Source organism: Musa acuminata, chromosome BXJ1-8 (assembly GCF_036884655.1).
Source record: "Musa acuminata AAA Group cultivar baxijiao chromosome BXJ1-8, Cavendish_Baxijiao_AAA, whole genome shotgun sequence".
In the NCBI taxonomy this organism is placed as follows: Eukaryota; Viridiplantae; Streptophyta; class Magnoliopsida; order Zingiberales; family Musaceae; genus Musa; species Musa acuminata.
The window spans coordinates 28,326,539-28,354,414 of record NC_088334.1 but is presented as its reverse complement, the minus strand read 5'-3'; the positions used below and the strand labels follow the sequence as shown (position 1 = coordinate 28,354,414).

At 38.9% G+C, this 27,876-nt stretch overlaps 1 protein-coding gene across 2 annotated transcripts; it reads left to right on the top strand.

Moving 5' to 3' along the window:
- Positions 1 to 4,733: 4,733 nt before the first annotated feature.
- LOC135584122 (TITAN-like protein) lies at positions 4,734 to 27,380 on the top strand. 2 transcript variants are annotated; one of them, XM_065079373.1, is made up of 7 exons: positions 4,734 to 5,404; positions 5,631 to 5,757; positions 7,540 to 7,891; positions 8,012 to 8,079; positions 20,206 to 20,242; positions 20,344 to 20,762; positions 24,947 to 25,139. In XM_065079373.1, the coding sequence occupies exons 1-7, from the start codon at positions 5,085 to 5,087 to the stop codon at positions 25,007 to 25,009; spliced, it is 1,386 nt and encodes a 461-aa protein (XP_064935445.1). In that variant the 5' UTR covers positions 4,734 to 5,084; the 3' UTR covers positions 25,010 to 25,139. The 2 variants fall into 2 exon arrangements, with proteins under 2 accessions (XP_064935445.1, XP_064935444.1); XM_065079372.1 differs by lacking the exon at positions 24,947 to 25,139 and adding an exon at positions 27,089 to 27,380 and having other exon boundaries at positions 4,735 to 5,404.
- The last annotated feature ends 496 nt before the right edge of the window (positions 27,381 to 27,876 follow it).

The window sequence follows — 27,876 nt, the reverse complement described above, 5'->3', positions numbered from 1 at the left end:
AGATATTGCGCCAAGGAAATCGGGATTGCAAAGGTCAACTGGTTGATTGGGCAATAGGCCGCAAGAGAGGACGATGCGTCGAAGAATTGGACGAAGCGTCGATAACCAATGACATACCAGACAATATGATTCAAGCTTTATAATAATTGTCTAAGATCGAAGTAGGTTTTTATGTGTGTAGGATTAACTACGATAGCTTGGCATAAAGAAAAATAAAGTTTCGGAGTCAAGAACGCGATTTCGTTGGGAGTTCGAGAGTTCATCGAAAGTTCTATCAGAATTGACTGATAATTCCAGGAGCTTGCCAAAGAAGCTTATCAGAACTCACTAAGAAGATTGTCATAAAGTCCAGAAACTTGCCGGGAGTCCGCTAGAACATTGTCGAGAGATCATCAAAAGTTCATCGGAAGATCCCGAAAGCTTGCCGGAAGAAACCTAGACTTATAGACTTTGTTTAGCTTAATAAATATTTTAAAATTTATAGTTAGCATATAATTGGGATTAGAATTGGGCCAACCCAATTAGGGGATAGTTGGGCCCAAGTTTAGGCTGTGTTGGGCTAAGAAAAAAGCCCAAACAATGACCAAACAGGTAAAACCATCGTGGCACAATCTCTGAGATTGTATCAGGCGGTAGTACTACTAGTCTAGGCGGTGAGACCACCTACACAATCTTCTAGGTAGTGGTACCATCAAACTGGACAATGGTACCACCAAACTAGACAGTGGTACCACCCAGTATCAGGCTGCAGGTGGTGGTACCACCCGTATCCTGAAATTTTAGGGGATTTGAATTTTGGCTCCATTTTCGAAGTCATTTGGGGTTTATAAATACACTAACTATTTCTATATGGAGAATCAAGAAAAGTGAACAAAAACTCTATGTTTCTAGAGTTGAAAATTCTTGTAAAGTATAGAGTCCCTCCTCCTAAAGTTTAGAGATTATTCTAAGGGAGAGTGTGAGGGAAGCTTTATAAAAAGGGAGTATAAAGGTTCTCTCCTAAGCCTGCAAAAGAATAGAGTTATAAGAAGGAGATTGATCTTCACCTATTAAAGAAAGATCATTAGTGGATGTCGATGACCTCGACGGAAGAGGAATCAGTGGAGTGGATGTAGGTCACGATGATCGAACCATTATAAAAATCTAGTTTGTATTTCTTTTGTGTAATTTACCTAACTACAAACCTCCTTACTTGCTTACTACTTTCAATACGTTTATAAATACACTTTTAAGTTAAGCATATTTTCAGGATCGGTTTTCAACGTAAGTAAGAATTTTCTGAAACCGACGTAATTTTTACCGCTACACTAATTCACCCCCCTCTTAGTGCCGACTCATTCCTAACAACTCTTAGACTCATAATTAGTAAAGTCTTCTTAATTTTAAGTCTAACTTGATTTGAGCATGGGTTTGAGTCTTTAGGCTAGCCAAAATTTGTTAGGTTGATCATCTCTTATCATAGCTCCCCTAATTTGATGATTTGACTTGTTAAATTCAAAATTGAAGATGGGGAAACTCTACATTAATGACTTATTTCATGAATCACTTTGTTGAACTCAGTTTTTATCATTTATGTCCTACTTGGAAAGTTGTTTTGACATCTCATCTTATGATAGTAACATTTTTTTTTCGATAATTGCGTCTTTGTCTAGAGTCTTCTCTTGGTCAATCACCAAGTTATCTATTAAGCACAACATCTCGATCAACTTATAAACTAACATCGATGGCTCAAATACTTTCAAGTTCTCAACATTCGCAACTAAGTACATCTTTGTATATCAAGGCAACTTGAGTTAGCAAACATTGTCTCTAATTTGCTATAACACTTTGAATGCTTCAAATCGTATGAACTTGATTTCCTTTTCTTTTCTATTTAGTTTTTCCTTCTCTAAGTATAGCTAAACAATATCACTGTCTTGGAACCAACCCTCCACGTGATGTCGATTGTGTCACTCTTTGTATTTCTATTGAGCCAATTGAAGCTATTGTTTAACTTCCTCATGCAACCGTTGGATGCGTTCAAGAAACTTCTAAGCTTGTAACATTGTGTTGCTTTTATGATGTTGAATTGATCATACATAAACTATAGATCAAAAAGGCTTCAGGGTAAATAGTCTAAGCATACCTTGAATGTTGATTTGGTCATGAAGTTATGCTCATGCAATTAAATGTGAATTGCAAATATGATATGCTTTAATCCCATGTCTTCGAATGCTAAGAGTTGTATCCTCATAGTAGACAAACTATCATATGATTCACTATTTTGATTTATCCATCCATCTACAGTGATAACACTATTTTTCTTCAATCGAGCATCTATTGTAACTCTAAATAATCCCAAATGACATTCAAGAACCATCCATCTCTATTGGAAACCCAAAGCTCAATTGGCTAGCTTAGCTTGTAACCATCTATATGTGAGGATCATCGCTTTGATATCACTTTATCTATTTGGATGAAGGATTTAGTGATTTTGATCCTTCCTCTAAATGAATTTGTACCATATGAAATGATTGATAGAGATCTTGTAAGAAGAGAATAGGAAAAGAGAAAAAGGATTATGTTTCTTCTTGAAAAAGAATACCTATTCATCCAATTATAAAGAGATTTTTTTGAGAAATAAGCTTAGACTTCATGAGGCCTCTCCTTTGGTGACATCTCTATCCTTTTCCCCTTCTCCCTAGTGTTATTGAACCCCTTTATTTATGATTATAGAGGGGAAGACTCATAACTAGAAATGACTCTTAATTAGAGTCTAACTTATATTATTAGATAGAGGACTCTTAGACTCTTAATCAACCAAGTCTTCTTAATTTAAGCCCAACTCCTAGTGATCTAGGAGGGATCGAATTGGATATGATGTTGCTTAGCCAAATTTGAGCTCTAACTTAAATTTTGAGCCGATCAAATTTGAACTTAAGTTTGGTTGATTGTGCCTATTTTGCGCCGATCCCTATTTTGAACTTAAGTTTGAACTTAAATTTTGAGCCGATCAAGAAGCATAAAGTACTACTATCAACCCTATTTTGCCATTAGTAGCATTTTTTTTCTATTATGTAAAACACAAAAGCATTGTAGTTAGAGTAGCATCATGCAGAGAAAATGGTTGAAATAATCATATTTTCACATGCCATAGGTTAACTTTTGGCTGATGGCCTTACAACACTAAACCTCAATTGTCTCAATAACTTAGAATCCCCTAGGTGGCATGAAGCTAAATGAGACTTCGATTTGATCTTGCTATTGATGTCACATGAGGATGACTTTATACGTAGACACTACCTTGAATCTTTGATTGTGTAACTATTCAAATATTACAAAGTCCATCTTTATATTTTATAGCATATATAAATTTTTTACTTAAATGTCTACTTGTATGATCTTAAGCTTTGCTTCCATTATCTTATTTTTTCTTTGTAGATTCTTACGAGAGTATAAGAGGTTACAGGTAGATAACCTTTTACAGGTGGATATCATGAAGTGGCCACATAATTTAGGTAAACCAACTAATTTCATGATAAATCTATGAAAATTTGGGCTATAGATTTTCTAAACGATGAATTTTTGGTGCAAAATCTATGGTGACAACTTTACTATGGGTCATGTAGGGCTAAAAAACGCTTTTCAAAATGAGTCAATAGGTATTTGACTTTGTTTGGAAAAATTATAATGATTTCAGTATAATGAGTCAAATCAGTCTTGTGTGCCTCGATGTCTCTCTATTACTTGTAATGGGGCTTAACGAGATGAATAAAACTAGAAGACCTTATTTAAATTAGGGATACCAATAGGAAGGAACGTGGAGTGCATCCTTCATCCACATTTTTCATATTCTCCTAATTAATTTATTTTTAGTTAAAAAATAAAAATATTTATAAAAAAATATTAAATTTATAAATAATAATAATAATAATAATAATAATAATAATAATAATAATAATAATAATAATAATAATAATAATAATAATAATAATAATAATATTTATGAAGTTTACACTTCATAACAATGTTCAAATATGAATATATCCAAATAGAAACATAACTAAATATATCCAAATATAATAAGGAAACATATTATTAATTTTTTATTAAAAAAAATTCCAAATAAATCTATAAATTAGTTATTTTCTTAATTAATCTTATTTTTCTATTTTTATGCTTAAATTATCTATACAAGATGAATCCTACATAAATAAGAAAACTTACGAGGAGTTCAATTGAACCAAATGATTCAACCAAAACTTAACCTAATGTGATTTGAATCAATCGGGAGCCCAACATCTTAAATTCATATATTGATAGGAGTGCATTATCCGTTCCAATCCCATAATCATGCAGATAATAGGAAGTGCCCTCTCCACTTAGATTTAAAAAAACAAAAAGAAAAAAAAAGGGCATTTGGATTTAAACCCAAGTAACCATATTGAAAGTCTAAAGTGCTAACAACCACCATGGAACCCCGTTTGTGTGTCGACCGTTCTTTTTCTTTTAGCAGGTTCAAAATTAAACGGGAATAAATTCCAATTCAAATCAAACTATAGTCAAGTTTACGGAGGACTTCACAAGAGTTCGAATCAAACTATATCCAATTAAAATCAAAATCGAGTTGGTCTAAACCGGAACCGAGAACCGACCCGAACCAGAGAACCAAGCTGAAATTGATAAAAAAAAAAAAACAGATTAATGGAAAGCCCGAATTTAAATTGTGGGTATCTCCGTTTCCGAATCGGACTTTTTATTTTTATTTTTCCTTTTTTATTTCCCCTTTTTCTCATCCTCCCCCTCTCCTCCCTCCGCTCCCGACAGGAGATCGCCCAGGCCTGCGACGCCACCCGGTTTCCCTCCTCCTTTTACTTTGCTCTCTCTCAGTCCCCCGACCTCTCCTCCACCCTCCAACTCCTCTCTGTTGCCGTTGCGGCCCCCGCCGACGCCCTCCACTCCTCCCGTTCCCAGGCAAAGTCCATCCACGCCTCCGCCTCCGCCCCCGCAAACCCTGCTCGCGCCGCCGCCTCTATCCGCTGCCTCAAACACCTCTCCTTCCCCGCGCTCTGCTTGTCCGCCGCCTCCGCCGCCCTCCCCGCTGCATGCAGACGGCCGTGCTTGAGTCAGCGTTGCCCTTCTCGAGTAAGAAGGCGATGGCGAAGTCATCGGGAGAAAACGGACAGGATTTCGAGTTTTGCGAGGTGTGCAGGTTGAATCACGACCAAGGGCGCCGGCACAAGTACTTCCCCTCCCACGCCCGCGCCCTCGCCGCCGTCCTTGCTCGCTTCCATGGGAAGCTCTCTGACATCCGCTTCTTCCTTCGTAATCCCTCCTCTCTCAGCCCTGAGCACGCCGTCGTCAACCGCCTTTGGTGCCTCTTTTGCCGCTGCGACCTCCGCGAGCTCGGCAGCTCCTTCGCCTGGTAACTCGTAACCCCTTCTCTCCTTCTCCTATATTTCTTCCTCTGTCGAGTGATTTCTAGGGTTACTGATGTGAGATCGGTTGTCGCCAATAGAGTTTGATGGCTCCAGGTCCGAGATTTGTACATTTTGTTATATTAGTGTTTCTCTTTTTCAGATCGTATCTTTGTATCAAACAATAATCGGTCAAAGGTTTATATATTAGATCATTGGGTATATGTTTTGCAGTAGCAACACCATCAAACATCTGGCGAGCTCGGAGCATTTGAGGAACCTGAAGGAGTTCTTGAGGAAACATGGGGGAGGGATGGATCGGGTAGATTCTTTCAGGGTTTCTGAGGCGGAGCTCCTCAAGGTGACCAACTCTTCTCTTTTGCTTGAGGATACGGTTGAATTTAGTGTTGATTTGATCTAACATTCGAGAAGGGCATGCATTGCATGATATATGGATGCAGCTGTGAACCACAACAAAGCATTTGCAAATATATGGTTTTGAGATTTTTTTTGATCAACTATAAATACCTAATGAATTATGTAATGGTTGTCTTATGACATGAACAAACACCATGAGGTGGAGTTACTACCTAAACCATGATTGTTGATAGTCTATAGATCTTTAGTAAATAAGATTTGCAATGCAAAAAGCATTTGTCATACAAGTCAAAGTCACATGATATGCAATTCTTCTAGCCTTATGGACTTTTGACTAGAAGTTCGTAAACACATACTTGCAGTTCAGAAATTTATATTGTTCATGCAAGCTTCATCTTTGTAGCATTTTAGGAAGTCAAAGAAAACGAAACTGTGATATCTTATCATGGAAAGTCCAAGCTGATAATTGGTTGATGAACATGCAAAATTGGGACACTTTAATTGGCCCTCTTTGACAAGTTCCATGGTCACAATGTGCATCATTTTATTTCTTATTTTACCTTTTTGGAAGTATGGATTGTGTAGGATATATCATCACTGACAACCCTTACAAATCAGCTTTCTGCGTTGAAGGCTAATTTTTCTAAATTATTCTGTGTGCTGCCATTAACTCTTCAACATTTCTCTGACAAGACCATTAGAAGCATTTATACTGTAATTTGGTTCTGTTGTATGTTATATCCTGATACAACACCTATTTTTCTCCTTGAACTTGGGGATAATTTCTTAGCTGTTTGCAGAATATAAATACTTGAACAAAAAGACATTTTAATTTATTTGACACAAATCTAAATCACATATATGTTTGTATGGTTATCAGTATGTTTTATGTAAGTTGATTATACATCTACAAAGAAATTGGTGATTTGGGCCTTTAACAAACTCTGGTTGTGTATATCAAAACATTACTTTGTTTCATAACAGCAAAACATATGAATGGGCAAAAGTTCTGAGTCCTAGGTGGCATATCTGAGCATGATGTGATGCTACTTTGTGGCTTGCTTCTGCTTGATTATTATAAGCTTTATCATCAATTTTTAAGCTAAATACAACATTCTTTATTTCTTAAGTCATACTTTGAGTACCTTTTTATTTTATAAATGGTAAATGTTGAAAGCATATTTTGATCCCAAGACCTTGTAATTATTTGACAAAGCCTTTATAGCTAAGCTAGCTAGTGCCTTTAAAAAAAAAAGGTGGGATGACATTGCTTCATAGAGAATTCCATGGTTTGATACTTCAGCCATCAATAGAGTTCTCATGGTTTTCTGGGCTTCTAATTCAGTGGATTCAAATATTCATTTAATCTGAGTTCAAATTGTCACACCTGTTATAAACTAGTAGTTGTAATGGCATCCAGGGTTGGATGGTTCTACTCCTCATCAGTTGGGGTTAGACGTCTTGGATCACATGGTTCTAGGCCCATTATGTGTTAAGTTAATGGGTTTGTTTCAGGTTAGATTGTGACATATTCCTATATTCCAATGGAAATCAGTTTGACTGTTGTTTGAGTATGAAGGACAAAGTAGCTGTCACTTCTCATAAGGCTGTATTATACTAATATCTGTGTTTCTGTATTATATTGAAGTTTTCATAATTTCCTAGAGTTATTTTACCTATTGGAAAGCAAATTTTGTTGGGTTACTTTATATGTCTATCCTCAACTCTAAAATAGTAGTTATTTGGTTGGTTTTTGCAATTGCAGTGGGAGAAAGGCTGTGAAACTCTAAACAATGCGACATCATCATCTTGTGAGAGGTCTATAGGACCATCAACCGGTTCATCGAAAGATATCCAATATGCACTTACCTCTAGTGATATGGACAATTTTGAAAAAAATTCTATCAATTCTTTTGTTTCAAATGCTTCTCATTCTGTTATGCCTTTACAATGTCCTACAAATGAGAATTATGATAATCAACATGATCCGGCAGTTAGTGGATCCACAGTTGGAGGTTTCATCCCACATATTGCTACTTCTTGGTCCGTGGATATACAGGGGAATATTGGCCTTCCCGGCACCTATGTCTTTGGTAGTGTTTCAAGGCATTTATCAGGTCAGCCCTCTGTTGTTTTTTAAGGATATTAATTTTTTCCTTCTTTGCGTGGGAATGCACTTGAGATTCTTCTTGTTAATTTGTTGATGTTAGTTCTTGATGATGCCTTTATTATTTCAGACGGACACCCTTCATGTCTTGCCAGTAATGCAAAAAGCTTAATTGGTTGGCCTCTACGCAATGTTATTGTAAGTTTCCTCTTTTATCATGTATCTCATATTTGAAAATTTCATATTTGTTGCACTTAAACAAGAATTTGATCGAAGCTTTTATGACATGTATCTCTCAACGTTGCTTCTCATTCAGGCTTGGGCTGTTCAGAAAGAGTTATGAACTATAGTTTACTAATCATGTTATTGCAGGGAAAATTCAGTAACATAATCCTGAATTTTGAATGGCTAAAAGGCTAACAAAACCTAATCCATTTGATAGGTATATGACGAACTAAATGTATAATAAACTTAAGTGCATTACTCACTGAAGCTTTTTAACACATGAAAAGTTGGTATGTCACAACTTATTTAAATATAAACTCTAACTAATTAAACTACTACAAAGGCAAAAGAAAACCAATACGGTTAAACTAAAAAAAATGAAAAAATGAATATACATTGAGATCCTATGGTGAAGAGTTTGCCAACAATTATAGTAGTTCCTTGATAAGAATGTTAGAGGCTTTAGTGGGCAATTATTATACTCCAATGTCATTATTTTTCTCTCTATTGTTCATTTTTTGATGTAAGAATTTCCAACAGAATTATTGATATTCTTAGTGGAATATTATATGCAGAATGGAGTCCTCTAGATTTTTGATGCAGGATCAAACTTGGATATGTAATTTAAAACGAGGACTACAATTTCACACAGTTTGGCTTGTACTGACCTGTATTTATAGGTCCGAGCCTGAATTAAGACGTGGACTGATCTATTAGAGAAAAAAACTTAAAAGGTTAGTGCTTCAATTAGGGCTTCGAATGTGAGCCGTCTTTTTCGTATGTCAGGAGTCGGAATTGTGAGCTGCTGGCTACCATCTGCCCCTCCTACCTCCTAGTCGCCCATTGGGCGCGTGGACCTCATGTACATATCATCCTTCTCTTCCTCCATTGCCTCATCTTTTTTCTTTTCCTCTTCTTCGTATTCCTCCTTTCTCCTCTTCTTGCATTACCTCCTCTTCTTCCTTCATCTGCCTGCTCCTTTCTCCTCTACTTTCTCCACTACCTCCGCTTCTTCCTTCATCTGCCTCCTTTCTCCACTTCCTCCATCGCCTTCTCTTATTCCATGTATTTCATAGCTTTTTTTTCTTCCTCTTCGTTATATATTGGTGTACTAAGTGTCGGTATACTGATAATGGCATACATACCAGTCCAGCTATGGACGAGTAGAGTATCCCGGTATAAAATCATAATCCTTGATTCAAAATATTTGTTAGTTTTCTTAGATCTTAACTTTTCTTGAGAGTCCTTTGGATTTCTTTGTGAGGTACTCGATTGAGATCCTCTTGAAGCTATTCATTACTATAATATCTTAAATAAAAAATAAAAAAAACTAATTTCATAAATATAGCAAATATTATTAGAAACCAAAATTGGTGGATACCTGACATTCAAAGAATAAGCAAAACAATGAAGTGGAGTATTGTTTTTTGTCCAATGATCAATAAGAATTTGGTAAATTAAATTATGGAGAGATGAAGATTCGTTTGATTTTTTTTCCTTTTTGTATATATATATATATTTTGTTACTTTCTCAATCATGATGTCCTACATGTCATATACTAAATGAAGACGTGGCTTATTCGTGCCACAAAATCTAAGCATATCATAAATACATCCAGTGAAATCAAGAATATAATTAATATTATCTCACCAAATATCATCGTGCACATTTTTCTTCACAAATCTTACTTAACCAATATCATCCTTGTAACATGACCACTTATCACTAATAACCGTACATTGAAGTCCACCTTTAATAAATTTAAACATTTTAAGCATAACAATTATTGAACTAACATGTATATTAACTATAGAGAGTAACTTCAGTAAAACAAACTTATTAAATTTGACCAATATCATAAAACAATGATTTAAAAAGCGCTAGGCGCTTGCCCGAGTGAAGTGAGACGCTTTAAAATATTAAAATATAAAAAATATATAATATAATTAATAAATATAATTATTTAAATAAAAATATGATATTAAATTAAAAACAAGGATTAGTAGTGTTAAAATCTAAATAGTATATTATTAATCTAATAAATAAAGATTATTTTGAGCAATAATTAATAAGCTACTGTTAATAGTATATTTACTGTTAACAGTAGTAGGGAAGAGTAGAGACTGAAGAAGTCACGGTGAGAAGCTGAGTTGCAGGTAGCAGACAGTAGCGGCGGCAACAGAGTCACGAACAACAGGAGGTAGCGGACAATAGCAGCTGCAGTGGAGTCATGTTGCTGATAGCAGTAGGTAGTGGATAGCGGTAGCAGTAGCGGACAACAGCGGAAGCTGAGGAGACTCGGTCAGTGACAGAGGAAGACTCGGAGGCAGCAGGAGAAACCGTTGGTGGCGGAGGAAAAGGCAGAAATCGTTGGCGGTGGAAACAGAGAGAGAAGCGTGCATAGGGTTGGGAGTTGGGGTCGCGCGCTGATATAACTACGTGTGTTAGTTGGTTCGATTGAACCAACTAACACAAATTTAAGCGGTTCGATCGTCTTATATCAATCATGTGCTCGCCCGAAGCACCCGATGCCTGGGCTCGGGCGAGCGCCCAGGCGACGCCTCATTGAAGCATGTCGCATGGTCCTTAAACGAGGCGTTTGGGCCACGCCTCGCCCGAGTGCCTAGGTGAGCAACCGAGCGCCTTTCTAAATCACTGTCATAAAATTATTCATAATGAAACTTTTTATCATTGCAACATCACCTGCAATATCAGAGATCTAACTGCATGCATTATATGTTAAGATTTTATTCAATATTTTTTACTGTACAAATATTTTTTAATGCTAGATTGAGATATGGTTGGACTCCATATTTTTTTTATCAGAACACACATCAAAGATCTATCTGCATGCAATATGTTTTATAACACTAGATTGATTTTATTTATTAACAAATAAATAAATATTATTAGGACTATGTAGTTCATACTCTCAATTTAGCATTTAAAAGTATTTACGTTGCAAAGAATATTAAAAATAATCAGTTAACATATTGTCACGACCTTAGCTGGTTTTGCCTAAGGCGTGCGGCACCCTCGCGCGTCCGTCCGCAAAGGTCAGCCTCCCCGAAGCCTCCAATTGTCCCTTAGGACCAACAAAAGAGAGAACGGGTTAAAGAGAACGCCTCAATCGGGATCCACAAGCAAACATGTCCGAAAAACACTTCATAGACAATGCAAATTACAAACAGACTTTACAAGCTCTGAATAGTTGCACAACAAAGGGTAAAATGGTCCATTACAGACCGAAAAGCTCTCGAACGTGTCCACATGACACAACCTTTATTTACAAGCCTAAAGAGGCCACCAACCCAACTAAAATGGGACTATTAAGCCTTCGGCCGTCCCTTTACATTCTGTACAAGGCATGAACATGCCAAAAGACAACGGACAGACATAAGCATTACATCCAACATCTTGTTTAGAAGTTTGTTCGTTACATTCTCCCCCACTTATCCCTTCGACGTCCTCGTCGAAGCCTTTGTGAACACTGCAACTCTTCACCTTTGCTGAGTTTTCAATCTTCCGCTCCAGCTGCAATGCGCCTCCTGGCTCCCAGCTGCTCTCCGCTGCTGTTTCTGAGTAGTCGAACCTTTGATCCGCCATGCTGCTTCAACTCGCCAATGACTCTGACTCTGGTGTGGGGTTGGCTGAGTTGTATTGATCCTCGTTGATTCCTGCGGATCCACCAAATGAAGGAAAAGACCATCCTTAGTGCGCCAGTCTCTCAAAATTTCCACATGCTGCTTGAACTGGGTGGATGCTTGTTGGAGCTTTAACGAGCATCGCCTCGCAAACTTCTGAAGTTTTGGGTCCTTCCTCCACAAAATCTGCTCATTGACTCTTCTTTCACTTAGTTGTCACATCCAAGTAGGTTCGCATCACTTCCGCTTTCGATTGGCATTTCGTTGGGAAATGAGGCGGACAATCTACTCTCAGTAGCACTGATCACCGTTGGTGAGGATTTGACAACTATTATCTTCCATTCTCTTCGAAGGGTCTTTGAACTTGTGCAGAGCTCCTCTGCTGGATAGATAAGAGAATTGGGGTACTCGGTTTCGCCCATTCTCTTAAGAGTTGAGAAGGCAAAGGTTACTTGACTTCGCCCGCCTCCTCGAGGTTGTACTTCATGCATCGAGCTGGTTACTGGCCTTCGCCTGCTCTTTGCTCACACTTCTGAAGCACTTGAAGTGTTTGCACTCCTTGCGTTGAGTTAGCTACTGTGATTCACCTTCTCAATGCCATTGAACTTCTGGAATGCAGGAAGTTTTCACCCCAACTTGGAGTAATTCTCTGATAGATGAGGTCGCCTCTGGGATTGTACCGTCTTCTCCATCAACCCTGCCGCCTACTCCACTGAGTAGCAAAGGTACAGCACCGCGTACTGCTTGCTTCGTTCCTTGGTCGTGCACTCTTGCATGACCCGAATTCCTTCACTTACGGCTATCTTGATGAGAAACTTGTTGACACCGGTCTTACGAAGTTTCTTGGCCTCTGCCCTTCAGCCTTGTCTCGGTACTTGGAGATTGCCTCTGCATGCTCCACCTCCTCGGCCCCTTTCACGACCAAGCGCTCTCCCTCCGTGAGAGCAAGGGATCAATGACTTGCACGGAAGTCCCGCCTCTGCGGTACCATGGCGCTGCCATGCCCATGGCCCTACTATCCGTCGCCTCGCCTCTGTATCCCTTTCCTTCACAATCAGTAGAGATGTCTCCGTGGCACTCCTCTGAGTCCACCTCCATTCTAACTGATGCTTGATTTTGGGTAGCTAAGTCCCTCTGGACTCGTCGTCGCTTCCTCGCCCCTTTCGACCTCCTGCTTCAACACCTCTGTGTTCTTCAAGCAGTCTGTTTGGTCGATGGAAAGACAGACTGCAACTCCCATGCATGGCCTCTGCCATCACATTGTAGGGTTTGCACCGATTCTGTTCTCCTTAGCTTCCTTGGTAGCAACGTTCGCTTACTCGACCTTGTCCTCTGACTTGTCGGGCTCCCTTAAGCGAATATGAGCTCTGGAGCAGTCCAACTCTCCAGCTGCTTCGATCATACCTCTGCATGATCAAGTCCCTCTCATGGGACTCACTGGTACTTGCATTCGAACTTTTCCCTTGGTGGAACCCAGCCCCCATATGCTGATGACCAAGGTTTTCATCCGATGCAAAATTCGGTGCACGCCCGGAAGACTCGCCTCTGCGGTACCATGGCCTTCACTCCTTGAATCCATAGCCCTTCTTGCCGTCGTGTTGTTCACCAAAGCGGAGCTCCCAGTAGCTCCCGATCATACCTCCATATGATCTTATCCCTCACGGGACTATGTCGTGTGTGTCGCATTGCCACAAACTGTTCCACCACGATCCGCTGCACCATGTCACCTCCTGGTGACATCTCCATTGCATTCTGATCCTTGTGGAATAAACTCGAATTGTGAACCCTCCATGTGTGGCCTCTGCCAATACATCGCAGGGTCTCCTCCACCTTCGATTTTGTTCGCTCCTTTGGCAATCGACCTTCATCCACCCACTCTTGGGTCACACCTAGATGAAGCACCGCTCTAGGACAGTCCGTCGCTTAGTAACTCCCGAAGTCCACCGACTTCACTGTAATTTGTGCACCATTGCCTGGATCCTGGGCCTCTGCCCCTACCAGCACAATCTCCACTGCGCACCGCTTCCTTCATAGCAACTCGAATGGCAACACTGTGGCATATTCTTCAAGAGTATCCGCCTCTGCGTCCTCTCGCCCCGTGCTAAGGCCTTTTGAACCCAACTTTGCCTCCGCAAATTGAGTCACCTTAGTTTCTCCATCAAATGCTTCTCCGAGATAAGGTGCATGTGCCCCGAAGCTCCCTTCGTCTTTGGCACCATGCAAGATGAGTCCGCTCCGTCAGAATGAAGGACCCATGGAACAACATGATCCTACTCTTGCCTCTGCAAGAGTTCATGTCCTTGACCTCTGTCTAAGAAAAGCACTGTGCCTCTGCTCCATGTTCCAACTTCTATGCTGGCTCCCTTCATGCGGCTTGGGTACTTCACCAAGTTACACCCAAGTTGCTCCGCTCCTCGTTTTTGCATTGAGTCGATGGTGGCCCTCGCGCCCACCATTCCACGGGTCAGCCCTTCCTTGAGTCCGATCTCCATATCGACTCTAAGTGTGCCTTCATTTAAGTTGCTTCAGGTCGCTCCCCCACTTGATCTCGCAATGCATCCACCCATGCATTCTCTCGAGCGAGATCATGTGACAACTCCTCGCTGCTTGCTCGGTCCATTGAGCTTCGTGGAGTTGTTGTTTGTGAGGTACTCCTCCTCAACATGTGAAGTCCGTCTCACATGATTCTCCCTCTGGAGAGCTGAGACTTATCCCTCCTGGATAACTGTCCCGTTGGAGCAACATCTCTCTTCGTTTCGGAGACCACCATCCCCTTGGACTACTCCGATCTGCTGAACAAACTGTGCATTGTTCTGCCTCTTGCAAACGCACTTGCTAGATTGCGCCTCCACGTCAATACAGCCACCGCTGCACCCCTCAAGGCCTAGCAACATGCTGAACTCGTTGCACACTTCAGCCTCCTCCGGACGTATCCTTCACATGTCGAAGAGAAAGTTTCAATGCTCCATGGCGCCGAGTCTCGACCGCCTTGGGATGGCCACGAACAATCCATCGTCCGCATACAAACCCATGCATGAGTACCGAATTCTTCGAGTTAGCAATTCCCCTCACCTCTGTGAGCTTTGCACAACTCTTTCGGTCGCTGAGCAACTCATTCCACTTTGCATGGTCTCGTCCTTTGCCAAGCGCCTCGCTTGCCTTGAGCACCATCAAGTAAAGTTGTCAACGTTGAGCCGTAGCTCAAACTCAGCCATCCCAACCTTTGTGCGCTCCAAATTCTTCCAAGCTTGCCTGTTCTCGTGGTGCCTCTTGTGCGAAGGGTTGGCCATTCCTCTAAATGCCAATCTCAGATGCCCGCTCCTCTGAGCGACTCTTTTCCCTACATCTCCATGCCCGTTTTCCCTCAAACGGTCGCGCGTGTGCTGACTGCCCTCAACGCAGCCCCGCTAGGTCCCCCACGTTTGCATGTCAAGTGTTTCTATGAGTGCTTGTCCCGCTCTGATACCATAATGTCACGACCTTAGCTGGTTTTGCCTAAGGCGTGCGGCACCCTCGCGCGTCCGTCCGCAAAGGTCAGCCTCCCCGAAGCCTCCCATTGTCCCTTAGGACCAACAAAAGAGAGAACGGGTTAAAGAGAACGCCTCAATCGGGATCCACAAGCAAACATGTCCGAAAAACACTTCATAGACAATGCAAATTACAAACAGACTTTACAAGCTCTGAATAGTTGCACAACAAAGGGTAAAATGGTCCATTACAGACCGAAAAGCTCTCGAACGTGTCCACATGACACAACCTTTATTTACAAGCCTAAAGAGGCCACCAACCCAACTAAAATGGGACTATTAAGCCTTCGGCCGGCCCTTTACATTCTGTACAAGGCATGAACATGCCAAAAGACAACGGACAGACATAAGCATTACATCCAACATCTTGTTTAGAAGTTTGTCCGTTACAATATGATGCATGCAATTGAATCTTTGATAAAAAGTTTCATTATGAATCATTCAATGAGATTGTCTATATTTAATGAGTTTGTGCTTATTGAAGTTAATTACTCTTTATAGCAGATACACATTTTGGCTCAACCAAGGTTTGTTGTACCGTGACATACCGCTTGATATGGTTGGTACGTACCGATCCGACATGTGACCGGTACGGGCAATACATTGGTACACCCCATGTATTGTGTGCCGGTACGCTCAATATTGCTTGGTACAGCTTGGTATGTATCGTACCGATAGTTGGTCGGTACACCGCTACGGATTGTTAATGTGAACCATGGGTTTAACAATTATTATACTTAAAAAGTTTAAACGTATCAAAGGTGGGCTTCAATCTATAGTTTTTAGTGATCATGTTATATGGATGATAATTTTGATAAAGTAAGATTTGTGACGGAAAAGATGCTCGATGATATTTGGTGTGATAGTATTGATTATACTCTTAATTTTACTAGACCTATTTATGAAATGTTTAGATTCTGTGACACGGATAAACTATGTCTTCATTTAATATATGACATATGGGATAGTATGATTGAGAAAGTGAAAGAAAAGAAAAAAATAGACATGAAGGAAAGAAATCAGATGAATCTTCATCTTTCTATGATGTAATTAAATAAATTCTCATTGATCGTTGGACAAAGAATAATACTACACTTTATTGCTTGGCTCATTCTTTAAATCTCAGGTATCTATTAATTTTGATTTCTGGTGATATTTGCTATATAATTAAGTATATTTATAAAATTATTATTATTTATTTATATTTCAGATATTATAGTGATAAATAGCTTCAAGAGGATCCCAATCGAGTACCCCACATAGAGATCTAGAGGTCTCTCGAGAAAGACTATGATGTCTAAGAAGATATTATTCAACCACTAAGGAGAGTACACGTGTTAATGCAGAATATGTTAATTTCTGTGGTAGAGTTAGATTCTTTGTTGATTATTATTCTTTGCACAATTGTTATCATTTCAATCATAAAAGTTGGGTTATGTATGATTCATCTACTCCTATGCTTCAAGCATTGGCTTTAAAATTACTTGTGTAGCCTTCCTCTTCATCATTTTGCAAGAGAAATTGGAGTATCTATTCTTTCCTGCATCCTCTTAAAGGAACAAAATGACTCTTCAACGAGAGGATTTGATATTCATTCATAGAATTTCTGTCTTCTCTCCAAGAGAACTTCGTAATACTTAGGGGCAAGGTATGCAATACCGTACCGTACCGGTGTTTCGAGGTTGGCTCGGTACAGTACACCAGGGCATACCGAGCGGTACACCCTGGTATACCGAATAATTTTATATATTTTCTTCATTACTGTAGCACTGTAGCACTGCTACAGTATAGCACACTGTAGTGGTACCGGGCAGTCCACGTATCGGTATGTCGTCGGATCAGTACGTACCGCCCGTACCGGGAGGTACCCTTCGATACTACATACCATGCTTAGGGGGACAGATTAAGACGTGAGATTTTGTTAGAGATAAATTTGATTCATTTGATGATGGAGTACTTAAAGTTGTGCATTTTTCCTTGAATGAAGCAGAGCTAGAAAAAAATATTTTTGATGATGTTGATGAATCATCGGATGAAGATGATAATGATGTTCAGAATGAGTCTTAGTGATTATTAAAAATTATTTAATGTACTTAATCAAATTTGGATGATTAGATGTAGATGAGTTTAATTGTTTCAACCTGTATGATGATATTTATTTGTTCATATTGCTGAGCTTATAAAATATAAGTATAAATACTAAAACTCATATTAATCGTGTGTATATATATATTAAAAAATACACATGTTCTCGTCGTGTTCGTATCTTTATTTTTTAAAAAATGATGTGTTGCCATGCAGTGATTTCAATAGGCGCTCGGGCGCTCGCTTAGGCGCTCGGGAGAGGCGAGGCGAGGCCCGAGCGCCTCGCTTTATGTCCAGGCGCCTCGCTTCAAAGAGGCGTCTCCTGGGCGCTCACCTGAGCCCAGGCGTTGGGCGCTTCGAGCGAGCGCCTGGGTTAAAACAGGCGATCGAACCAAATTTTTAGGTCTGGTTGGTCTCCGGTGCTTTAGTTGGTTCAATCGAACTAACTAAATCACTAATATCAGGCTCCCTCTCGTGATTTCCTCGACTTCCCAACCCTAACACTTGCGATCGCGATTTCTTCTCCGCTGTCGCTGCTCTCTACTACCGCTGCCACTGCAGCTACTGTCGCTACTCGCTGCTTGCCGCTACTGTCGCTGCTCGCCGCTGCCACAATCGCTGCTCGCCGCTGCCACAATTGCCGCTCGCCGACTGCTCGTCGTTGCCACAATCGTTGCTCGCCACTGCTGTCGTCGCTCGCCGTTGCTGTCGCCGCTCTAGTTGTCGCTCGCCGCTCCCGCTGCTGCTCGTAGCTCCCGCTGTTGTCGTCGCTCCCGCTCCAGCTACGGCTGTCGCCTGCTACCGCTGCCGTTGCCTCAGTAGTCTCGATCTTCTCACTATATTGTTAACAATATATTAACAGTATATTGCTAACTGTATACTAATAATAGTATTTTTATTTATTAGGTTAATAATATATTATTTTGATTTTAATACTATTAATTTTTATTTATTTAATAGTATATTTTTTATTTAAAAAAAATAAAAATATACTATTATGATTTATTTATTTATTGTGATTTTGTACCTGATTTTTTTTAATTTAATAGCATATTTTTTATTTAAATAATTATATTTATTAATTATATTATATATTTTTATATTTTAGCGTCTTGCTTCGCTTGGGCGAGTGCCTAGCGCCTCGGACGTTTTTGGACCTTGACGCCTTTTGGCGCCTATCGTTTTTTAAATCACTGTCGCCATGTACACGTTGTGCCGTGTTCATGCTTCTTAGATGAGAACAAAGCAAAGCAACAGGCCACCACCAAGTATAACCTTTTAGAACATATTTCATAGGATAGATGTTTTTAAACAAAAAATATAAACTTTCTGCAATTTAGACTTATAACCTTTATCGAAATCTTATGTGATAATGTGGAGGCTTTCACATTATAATGTGTCAACCCAAAGTTTTTCTCAATCTTTTCCAAACCAAAGTACGATTGATTTGCATTCGTGGGGATTTGAAGGTGGGTCTAAATTTGGTAGATCTCATCATTTATTGACAGTAATTCTGGATGATTTGTTGCCTGATCACTACTCCACCAACATGGGGTGGGTCTAAATTTGGTAGATCTCATCATTTTATATTGGGGTGTGTTCCAGAATAAGCCAGCTTGTACCAACCCGTATCTCCGTTTTATAAACTTTGCTTTTAACAAACCTACAATCTATTTATTTATTATCATCTAGCTCTTACTATCATCATGACTTTTGTTACTGAATCATGAAAAATATCTTCTTCCTGTATGGATCCATGTTCTGCCTTCTTTTAGTCCTAAATCAGTTTGGCACACATCCATTTCTTGGCCGCTTAAGGTTTCACACATCTCTCAAGTGGGCTACTGACTTGGCTTTGTTCACTCAACAATGATTGAATCTGAATCCAGAAGTGTCTGAACTCCCCTTTCAGATAAATGCATCGGCTATGCAGACAGCAAAATATTCTCTAGCAAAAGAAAGCACCGCCTAGTCTAGATCTCCTTCATAATTGTTCTCGGTCTAATTTGCTTTCAAGTTTCATCAGAATCCTTCAGGCTTCATGGTTATGCATTGTACTCAACCTAAATGGCTAGTCTCCCTTACCCTCAATTATCAACTCCATATGTCATACTGTTCATCTCTAGTGCTAAAATTGAGTAAAGAGTAGTATTACAGGCCTTAAACGTTGTTTTGCTGATTCTTTTTTTGTTTCTTGTCTGGTAATTTTTATCTATAAGGTTGTTGGTATTCTGAAGTTTCCTGAACTAACATATTATTTTGCTGATAGCTTTTTGTATCTCACTACTCCACCAACAGTTATCTTTGATTTTTCTGTTCTTCTTTGTTAACCTGTTATTTTCTATCCACATCTAGTAACATTAGTTCTCTAGTGTGCGGTCAAATTTTCTCCCTGTAAATTGACATTTTGATGCTTTTTTGGCCTTTTCTTATATGCAGAAAAAAGCACTGATATAGTCGGCTGATATATGAAATCAAATGTTCATTTCTCTTTTTAATACATGTGTTGGCGTTTAAAGTATTACAATATTAGTGATAAATTTTGGAACCATTTCACCTATTCTATTTTTCATTTTGAGAACTTTCATGTGTCCTTTCATGTCCTTTTTTCAAGAACTTTCATCCGCCTAATACCTTTGTTTGTAGATCAAGTTTTTGAATTTTTTTTTTGCAAATTATTTGAACTTTTGGGAGAATTGGTTAAAAAGTTGTAGGAGACACTCTAATGTGCACTTGCTATAGATCTAAGATCATAATTGCTTACTTAATGCCTCATATTATATTGCCTCTGTAAACTTAATCTGTGTGTAGAAAAATATTGATGTTATCTTTTGTGCATCAGGATCAAAGGACTGATTCTAATGGGGGCTCCAACGAGGGTATTTATTGTTCCAGAATATTTTTTCTTAAAAATTGTCTTGGTTATCAGGAATAAACCTGTTGTAGTTGCTCAAAACTATCATTTTCTTCTGGTGTATAGTATTGCAGAATTTCACGCCGATATCATTGCCTGCTGAAGCCTGTCAAGCAAATATGCATACTGGTGCTCCACCTCCTTGGTTAGAAATAAGTGAAGAAAATATAGCAAATAACGATCCAAATGTTTATAGACTTGCGCTTCCATCAACTAGCACTGGGAAGTCAAGAAAGCTGAATCCAAAACGTGTGGGAGCAGCATGGGCAGATAAAAGAAGAGCTGAGCTTGAGATGGAGAAGAGGGGAGAGACTCTTCCAGAAAGTTGTGATGCTAACTGGCTTCCTAATTTTGGTAGAGTTTGGCAAGCAGGTACCAGGAAGGAATCTCGAAAAGAATTTGAACTGGAGAAGAGGAAACTTCATGAGAATGAGAGTCCATCAGGGTTTTCATCTAAGATACATCCCTACATAAGCAAACGAATGGTAGGATCACTGCCTCCCATGCTTTTGACTATGCTTTGCTTTCTTGTCAGTTTTTCTATTTACAAAAGTTCACTATGTGCTCATAGGCAGATAAAAGATTTGTTATAATTTAAAATATGTCTTTTACCTTTTTATAATGCAATTTGATATATGAATAGATGAATAAGTTCAGTAGGTGCTGCACAAGATTTTGTTTTGTTACATGAATAGATATATAAGATGAAAACTGGATCATGTGAATGTCATGCATCTTCAATATATTTCTGTCATTGATGCAGCATGCCTATGCTCTAAATAAGTGTGGTTCCACCTTTTTGCTTGTGATTGCTGCTGATGCACACTTAACAAGAAACTCTGGTTGGTTGGCTGGCTTTACTTGTTTACTTGACCAAGAAAAGAGATGTTTAGCTTTATTTATTGATCTAACTTCTAAAGTGCATATAGGAACCTTTTCAGCTTTATCTAACTTTATCCAACTTCTAAGTAAATACAATACCTATGAAAGTGCATCTAAGAACCTTTTCAGCTATGAAACTAGTCTCATATTTTTAATGTTCTTAGTTATTTTCACCAATTGCCGCGTATTTATTGATGGGAATTGGATATACTGTTTGTAGGTTTACCATAGTATATTTAGAATGTAGACCCTTTTGTCTGGATTGGAAAATACATGTAACCTACATATAGAGACGTGAGAAAGTATAACAGTGTAAACCCCCTTCATTTACTTCGTAGGTATGGATATTAAACCTATTCCTAAGGTAACAGGGGATTATTTTTAATGGCACCTCTTCATCCCTTCATAACTCAGCATACCCTCTCTTCTATTTTTCTTATTGTCTGGGTGGGTTCAATTGCATGGGAAAAAAAAAAGAGGGTGACATGGTCTTAAGGAATTAGGTTGGTTTCTTCAATAATTTCTTTATTTAGATAAATTTATTGATTTCATTTGTTGAAATATTAATATTATTTTTTCCCTTTGTTTGTGAGAAAATTATAGAATTTTGTTAGATTGGAAATTATATCTTATAAACATGAATTTAGTTTAAATAAAAAACAAAATTATGCCAATGATGTTATGCTTTAGATTTTGGACATGATGTTGAATTTAAATTGATGTTGATAGTATGTCACTAATTTCTGTTCTATATGCTTTTAATTATGTGACTATTCATGATTTTTTTTAATTTCGAGAATTATTTCCGTATTCTAATTTTTTATTGATTTAATTTTTAAATTCAATTGTTATCAAGTTTTGCATTATGGATTGATGATTAATAAACTAGACTAATGTTATTCATTTGTTACATGATTTGTAAATTATTTGGCAAGAAAACTATCTTTGAATATTAATTTTTGAATTTTGGGATAATCTGTATAAGAAAAGAGTGCTTTGTCCAAGCCCCAGTCTAGTCAGGCCTAGGTTATTGGCTAGACCCGATATGGGTTAGACCCAGCTCTTGTGTGAGCCAAACATGATGCCGACATAGGTTCGATGCACGTTAGACCTAGCGTGAATGCGGGTCATACTTGACACAAGCATAGGTCCAGAATGGGTTAGACGCAGTTTGGGTGCCGACTGATTCCAAAGAGACTGTGACTTCTACTCCAGCCTATGCAGGCGGACCTAGATCCGATCTAAGTGGGGTGCTGGCTAGGCCAGCCCAGGCCACAAAACAGTTGGAGCGGGGATCTGGTTCTCGATGTTGAGCAGTCCATTATAACTAGGTGTTGCCACATTGACCACATTAATCTGGGCTAGGCAGCTCAAGCACATGAACTTGTCTGGCTTGTACTAGGTTGATCCAACCATGACAAGGTGCAAATGGGTTATCATGTGCCTGACTTTTTGTGCAGGCATGATCCAATGGGCAATTTAGCAAACACGACCTAGAGTGCGCATCCTTGTGCGGTGGTCGAAATTAATTTATGTTGGCTCAAATTTTTGTTCAACTTTTATAGATCTGACTTGATTATTGATTTTCACATGGTCATGGAGGCCTTGCACCGTTTGTTTTGCTGTTATGTCTTGAGGGCACTTATTAATGATTGAAAAGTGATGCATTTAAAAACATATTTATGATTATTAATGATTTCAATTTGTTAATATTTTTCATTTGGCACTTCCTTTCCGGTATAGAAGTCATGCATTTAAAAACATATCATGAATTCCTATAATATACATGGTCGCTAATGGTGCTCGGCTGTTCACCTAGGTGCCTGGGTGAGGCGAGGCGAGAATAATTTTTCTCGATTTAGGTTCTAATCGGGCATGGTCCAGGTATTGGGTGGCTCAAGTGAGCACCTAAACCAGATCAAGCAGGTTCAAACCTGATTAGACCCAATCCTGGTTAGATCAACATTAGTCTAACCAAACCAAGCCTGATCTAAAACAAAACCTGCGATACCCTTGGAAACCTGATCCCTACGAGTGACCCCATTGGTGATCCTCCTCTTCATGTGTGTAAGGCAACCAACAATGATCCTCCCTGCTTAATTGCGAGCATCAACGAGGTAGCTAACAGGGAGGCTGGAGGCGGTGAACACGCAACACATAAAGAGAGAGAGGTGCTTGAGGTGGTCGTGGGCAACGATGACACAAATAGGGTTTACTGCAATAGAGGCGAGGGTAGACTCAACATGGGAGTGGGAGGAGAGGAGGGCGTCAGTAGGGGCCGTGACGACAACGAAGAGGAGGTTAGGGAACTGGGAGAAAGTATAGTGGCAGGAGGAGGGGAATCGGGTGGCGTCACAAGCCTATGCAATCTCTAGCATGAGCGAAGGAGGGGGAGAGGGGGGCAGACGAGGGGAGGATGAGAAAGATGAGGAAAACAACGAAAAAAAATAAAATGGTGCCACCCGAATTTATTTTAAACCAAAGTCACTAGATTCAAATTCTAAAGTGCTAACTGCTAAACTATAGAACCTGTTTGTCTTAATTTTTTTTCTTCTTTTCGGCCTAGTTCTAGTTATAGGGTGGAACTGAAATTGATCGGTTTGGTTCAGAATGATGGAATTATTGATCGATTCTGGTTCTAGTTTTGATCGGTTCGATTCTCAGTTATCGAACCATGGCTAGGTTTATGTGCAAGGTAGTCGATGGTCGGTAGGCAAACCATAGGTGGTGCCTCCCATCTCATGAGTGACGATACCTCTCTCTCTCTCTCTCTTTCTCTCCCCCCTCTTGGTGGTGCGCCTCTCCCCTCCCCTTTTCTCAATTGGCTTTCGGCATCCATCTCCATCGTCTACCCCCAACCACCGCCCCCCTTGTTCCCTTGGTTATCAATCGCCATTTCTCCTTCGACCCTCTATTGGTATTAGTCATTACTCGTCCCCTATGTTCTTCCCCTGAGAGTCCCTCTTCTCTCGCTCTTTCTAGTAGAGCCGTTGCGGCCCCGCCTCTTCCCCCATCACTTTGCTAGTTTTGGTCGTCGCTTCTCCCTCGTGCTTCTCTCTCTTCCTAGCACACATCTTGTCCCTATCCGTCCCTTCCCCGTATACCAACCTCATCATTGAAAACCCCCCTCTCCTCCCCTTGACAACCCCCTTCTCTGCATCTTTCTCTCCCTGACAGCCCCTAATCTTTATATTGGTGAGTGCCTTGATTCGTTGAGATGAGCACCTAACGCCTTTGACAATACTGGTAGTTCGTGATGTATTATGTGATGAATAAATGAATGGTTGTTTGACCATGTAAATGAAAAATAACAAATATGATATGTGATGATGATAGTTTTTCACATTTGTTTCATGGTGGCTAGTACTAGAGGTATGATTCAGTTTAATTATTATCGAGCTGTCCATGAGCCTTTGGAAGGAACATGTCTTGATCTTGACAGATAAGAGATACCACTCCATAAGTTGTTGAGAGTGTGGTTCATCAACTATCATTTTGTGGAGAATAAAAATCATTTTGAGGAGGTAAACCGTTCCATCAACTGTCGGGAGAGCATCTGACACTGTCTTTGTTGACTGATGATGCTAGATGTTTGATGATTATGCATGTGAGATGATGTTATATTGCATGAGATTTATGTATATATTAGATAAACAATATGATTATATATATGATATTTTAATTTATTAATTGATGCATTTGATTAAAAAAGATTTGTATTCTGGATTTTAAAATTTTTCAAAGATCCCTACTATTGGAGAACTATATCTATGTATTATATTTTCAGGGTAGTCTTTTGACAGCAAAATATACGAGACTCAAAGGAGAAAAGATCATCGTTTACCGCTAGTAGCAGCATCTAAGATGTTTAATATTTGTGTTTCAGTTAGAGACAATTAGTCATTGAATATTTGAATTGTGACAAAGAAGACATGAATATTATTTTATTAATAAGCTGGATTAGTTTTGTTTACTCTTGATATTCTTGTGAAGATTGTTATGTTTTTTTATATTGTTGTTATGTGGATTTTGAATTCGGGGAATGACAATCTTTTATGCTATCAGACCATGGATATGAGCTTGTGTGTATTAGGTTGTATGATTTGTTATCATAAGTTTAGAACCTTGTATGTGATTATCTGGTTGTAATATTGTAGGGAAGATTACTGCTTAAGGTGGTAGAGTTAGTGGACATAATCCCACTGCTTCATGCAGCCTTATAGTTCCTCCATTGAACCTGAATGATGAGCTTCCTCTGATTCTCTAAGTTCTGCATGAGCAATCTTAGTCTTAAAAAAAATTCTCAACCTCCATAGACTTCATTGAATCTAGCAAGCGACCTTGCAGGCAGCCCTGAAGCTGTGCATGCACATCAAAATATTCATGAAGTTCTAGATGGGATGAGGTAATACTTTCAGCTACAGGAATGACAACATCATGGAGTATGCCATACTGAGCTAATCATGGTGTTAACTCCAGACTAGTGATTCAAGCAACTTGGCCTCTCTGCTTTTGATGGTGGATCTGATCCCTTATGGGATGATGGTTTTGTCAGGTAGAAGACCTGTGAGGCCATTGGACGCACTAAGGAACAGATAGTGACCACATCTTTATTTTAGAAGGTAAAACATTTGCTTGGTTGACTACTAAAATAAAAAAATAGAAGCCACAAAGAACAATAGAATTTTGTTACCTGGGAGCAGTTCAATAAGCCTTTTAGTACAATACTTTCCTACCGCGATTCACCATAAAAAAGAGTTTTTTAGTATTTATTATTTCACTTAATTATCCCAATTTTGTTCATATATTATGATAGATGATGAATAAAAGCCAGACACTTTAAAGGGGATTGTATCCATATATGGATAGTGTTTTAGAACTTTAAAGTCGGAATTACAATGGAAATTTACTCAGGCAAATCTAATGTACATATATACCTTTTGAGACTTCCAAATCTTGTACACATATATACATTTTCAGTGAGGAGCATATTTAAATCTTTGAAGGTCAAGGAAACAGTGCTGGAATTATTTTATGTGGATCAACCTAGTGTAACTTGCCTTTACTCGTCTCTTGCAAATTTGGGTGCTCCACCTTTTGGCATCTTTCATTTATGATGGGTAATAGGGCTGGCCGCAGTACATATTAAGCTTGTCTTCAACAGTGGAAAAATAAAATTATGTTTATCTGCATTGCTGTCTCACATGATGCAGTTATCCGATCAAGTTATCGAAATATTTCCGTAAGGAATATGATGCCATTTTTTCCTTTCTGAATTGTTTTCCTTGGATCTATTCTTGGTGGCATGTAATCGACCTTTTCCCTTTATTGTTCTTTAAGAGAATGGTATTCCTCCCCTGTATCTAATATTTTTAAGAGTTGATAACCATCACCATTTTCTTCAAGGCATATATGAGATCTTTTGTTTGAGCACTAATTTTAATTGTTGAAGTGGCTTGTTACATGTATTTCAAGATGGGTAAATCTTTTCCAGTATTAAGTATAATTATTTTTCTTGAACGAGAAGTATACAACAATAACAAGCTGTGACGTCCCATCTGTTTGGAATAGGCTAGCTCAATGAGAAGTTTCACAAGTTTGAACTTTTAAAAATTACCATAACATTTGATGCGACCATAATGATTACTATTTGGTTATTGGTTCTGACTGAACTCCCGATTGTTGAGAAAAGAAATCAAAATTCTTGTGCTTTTTTGTAATAGAATTTTGGGGGTTCTGTTTCAGCTGATTATTTTATGTAATGCAATTTCTTGGACAAGTATTTCAACCATAGATTCTATAACCTTGGCTTGTTGTCAGGGTATGTTGCTTATATCTTTCTATACACTGCTTGTAATTCCTCTTATATCATTTGTAGCCATGGGCTTCTTGTACCGTCATATTTTTATTGTCATTCTTTTCCTTGCAGTGTGTACGCTCTGATGAAGATTGTGTGCCTAATGGCCATGTCAAAGAAAACAGGAACACATTATAGCTTAGGAAACAAAATCTCACCAGCTTCTGTTATGTAGTGGCTTTTCTTGTGATTTTTAATAATATATCTGGTAATCTGTTGTAAGTTGTTTAAGAGTAAGCACAAAATTATTTTAAATTACAATTGTGTAATATAAGATTTCTTTTTTGTACAGTATCCAAAACAGGCTTTTGTAATTTTTATCATCCTTGTTTACCATAGCTAGAAGAAGACAGTCATCAGTGAACTTTTTTTTTTTCTTCTAGCCACAAGTAAACTGACCACTGTTGCTGGAATATGCAATGACATCAAGCGTTTTGGACCTTAAATTGACATGTGCAGATGTTGATAGCCAGTTCTTTGGTTATGCAAATCACATCTTAATCTTTTTGAGATTAAATGAAACCAGTAACAATGGCTATTTGCTCCCAAATCTATTTGGGAGTAGAAAGTCTTCGTCGTCTGACTTGATGTCGTTGCTCTAGTTTCTCTAACCCATGGATTAAAGGATTAGAAACAGAGTCAGCAACTTATTTCTATATAGTTGGCCGCCATTAAATTTCTTTTAAAACTTCTACTAAAGGAGCATTACCTTTTAGGGAAATGCAAGCAGTATCATAAGAGTGCTCATATGTGTTGACCACATTCCAATCAATCCTTAACGTTGCCGCTGTCATAGTTTTCCCACTGTCAGCAGCCTGCTTTTTTTTTTTTTAACTTGTCTGAAGATGTTATTAGCACCT

Excerpts from the sequence above, each read along its gene's own strand:
- LOC135584122 (XM_065079372.1), top strand. The coding sequence starts at position 5,085 with ATGCAGACGGCCGTGCTTGAGTCAGCGTTGCCCTTCTCGAGTAAGAAG. Across the intron at positions 5,405-5,630 it reads CTCGGCAGCTCCTTCGCCTG|TAGCAACACCATCAAACATC; the intron begins GTAACTCGTAAC and ends TATGTTTTGCAG. Across the intron at positions 7,892-8,011 it reads TGTTTCAAGGCATTTATCAG|ACGGACACCCTTCATGTCTT; the intron begins GTCAGCCCTCTG and ends TTATTATTTCAG.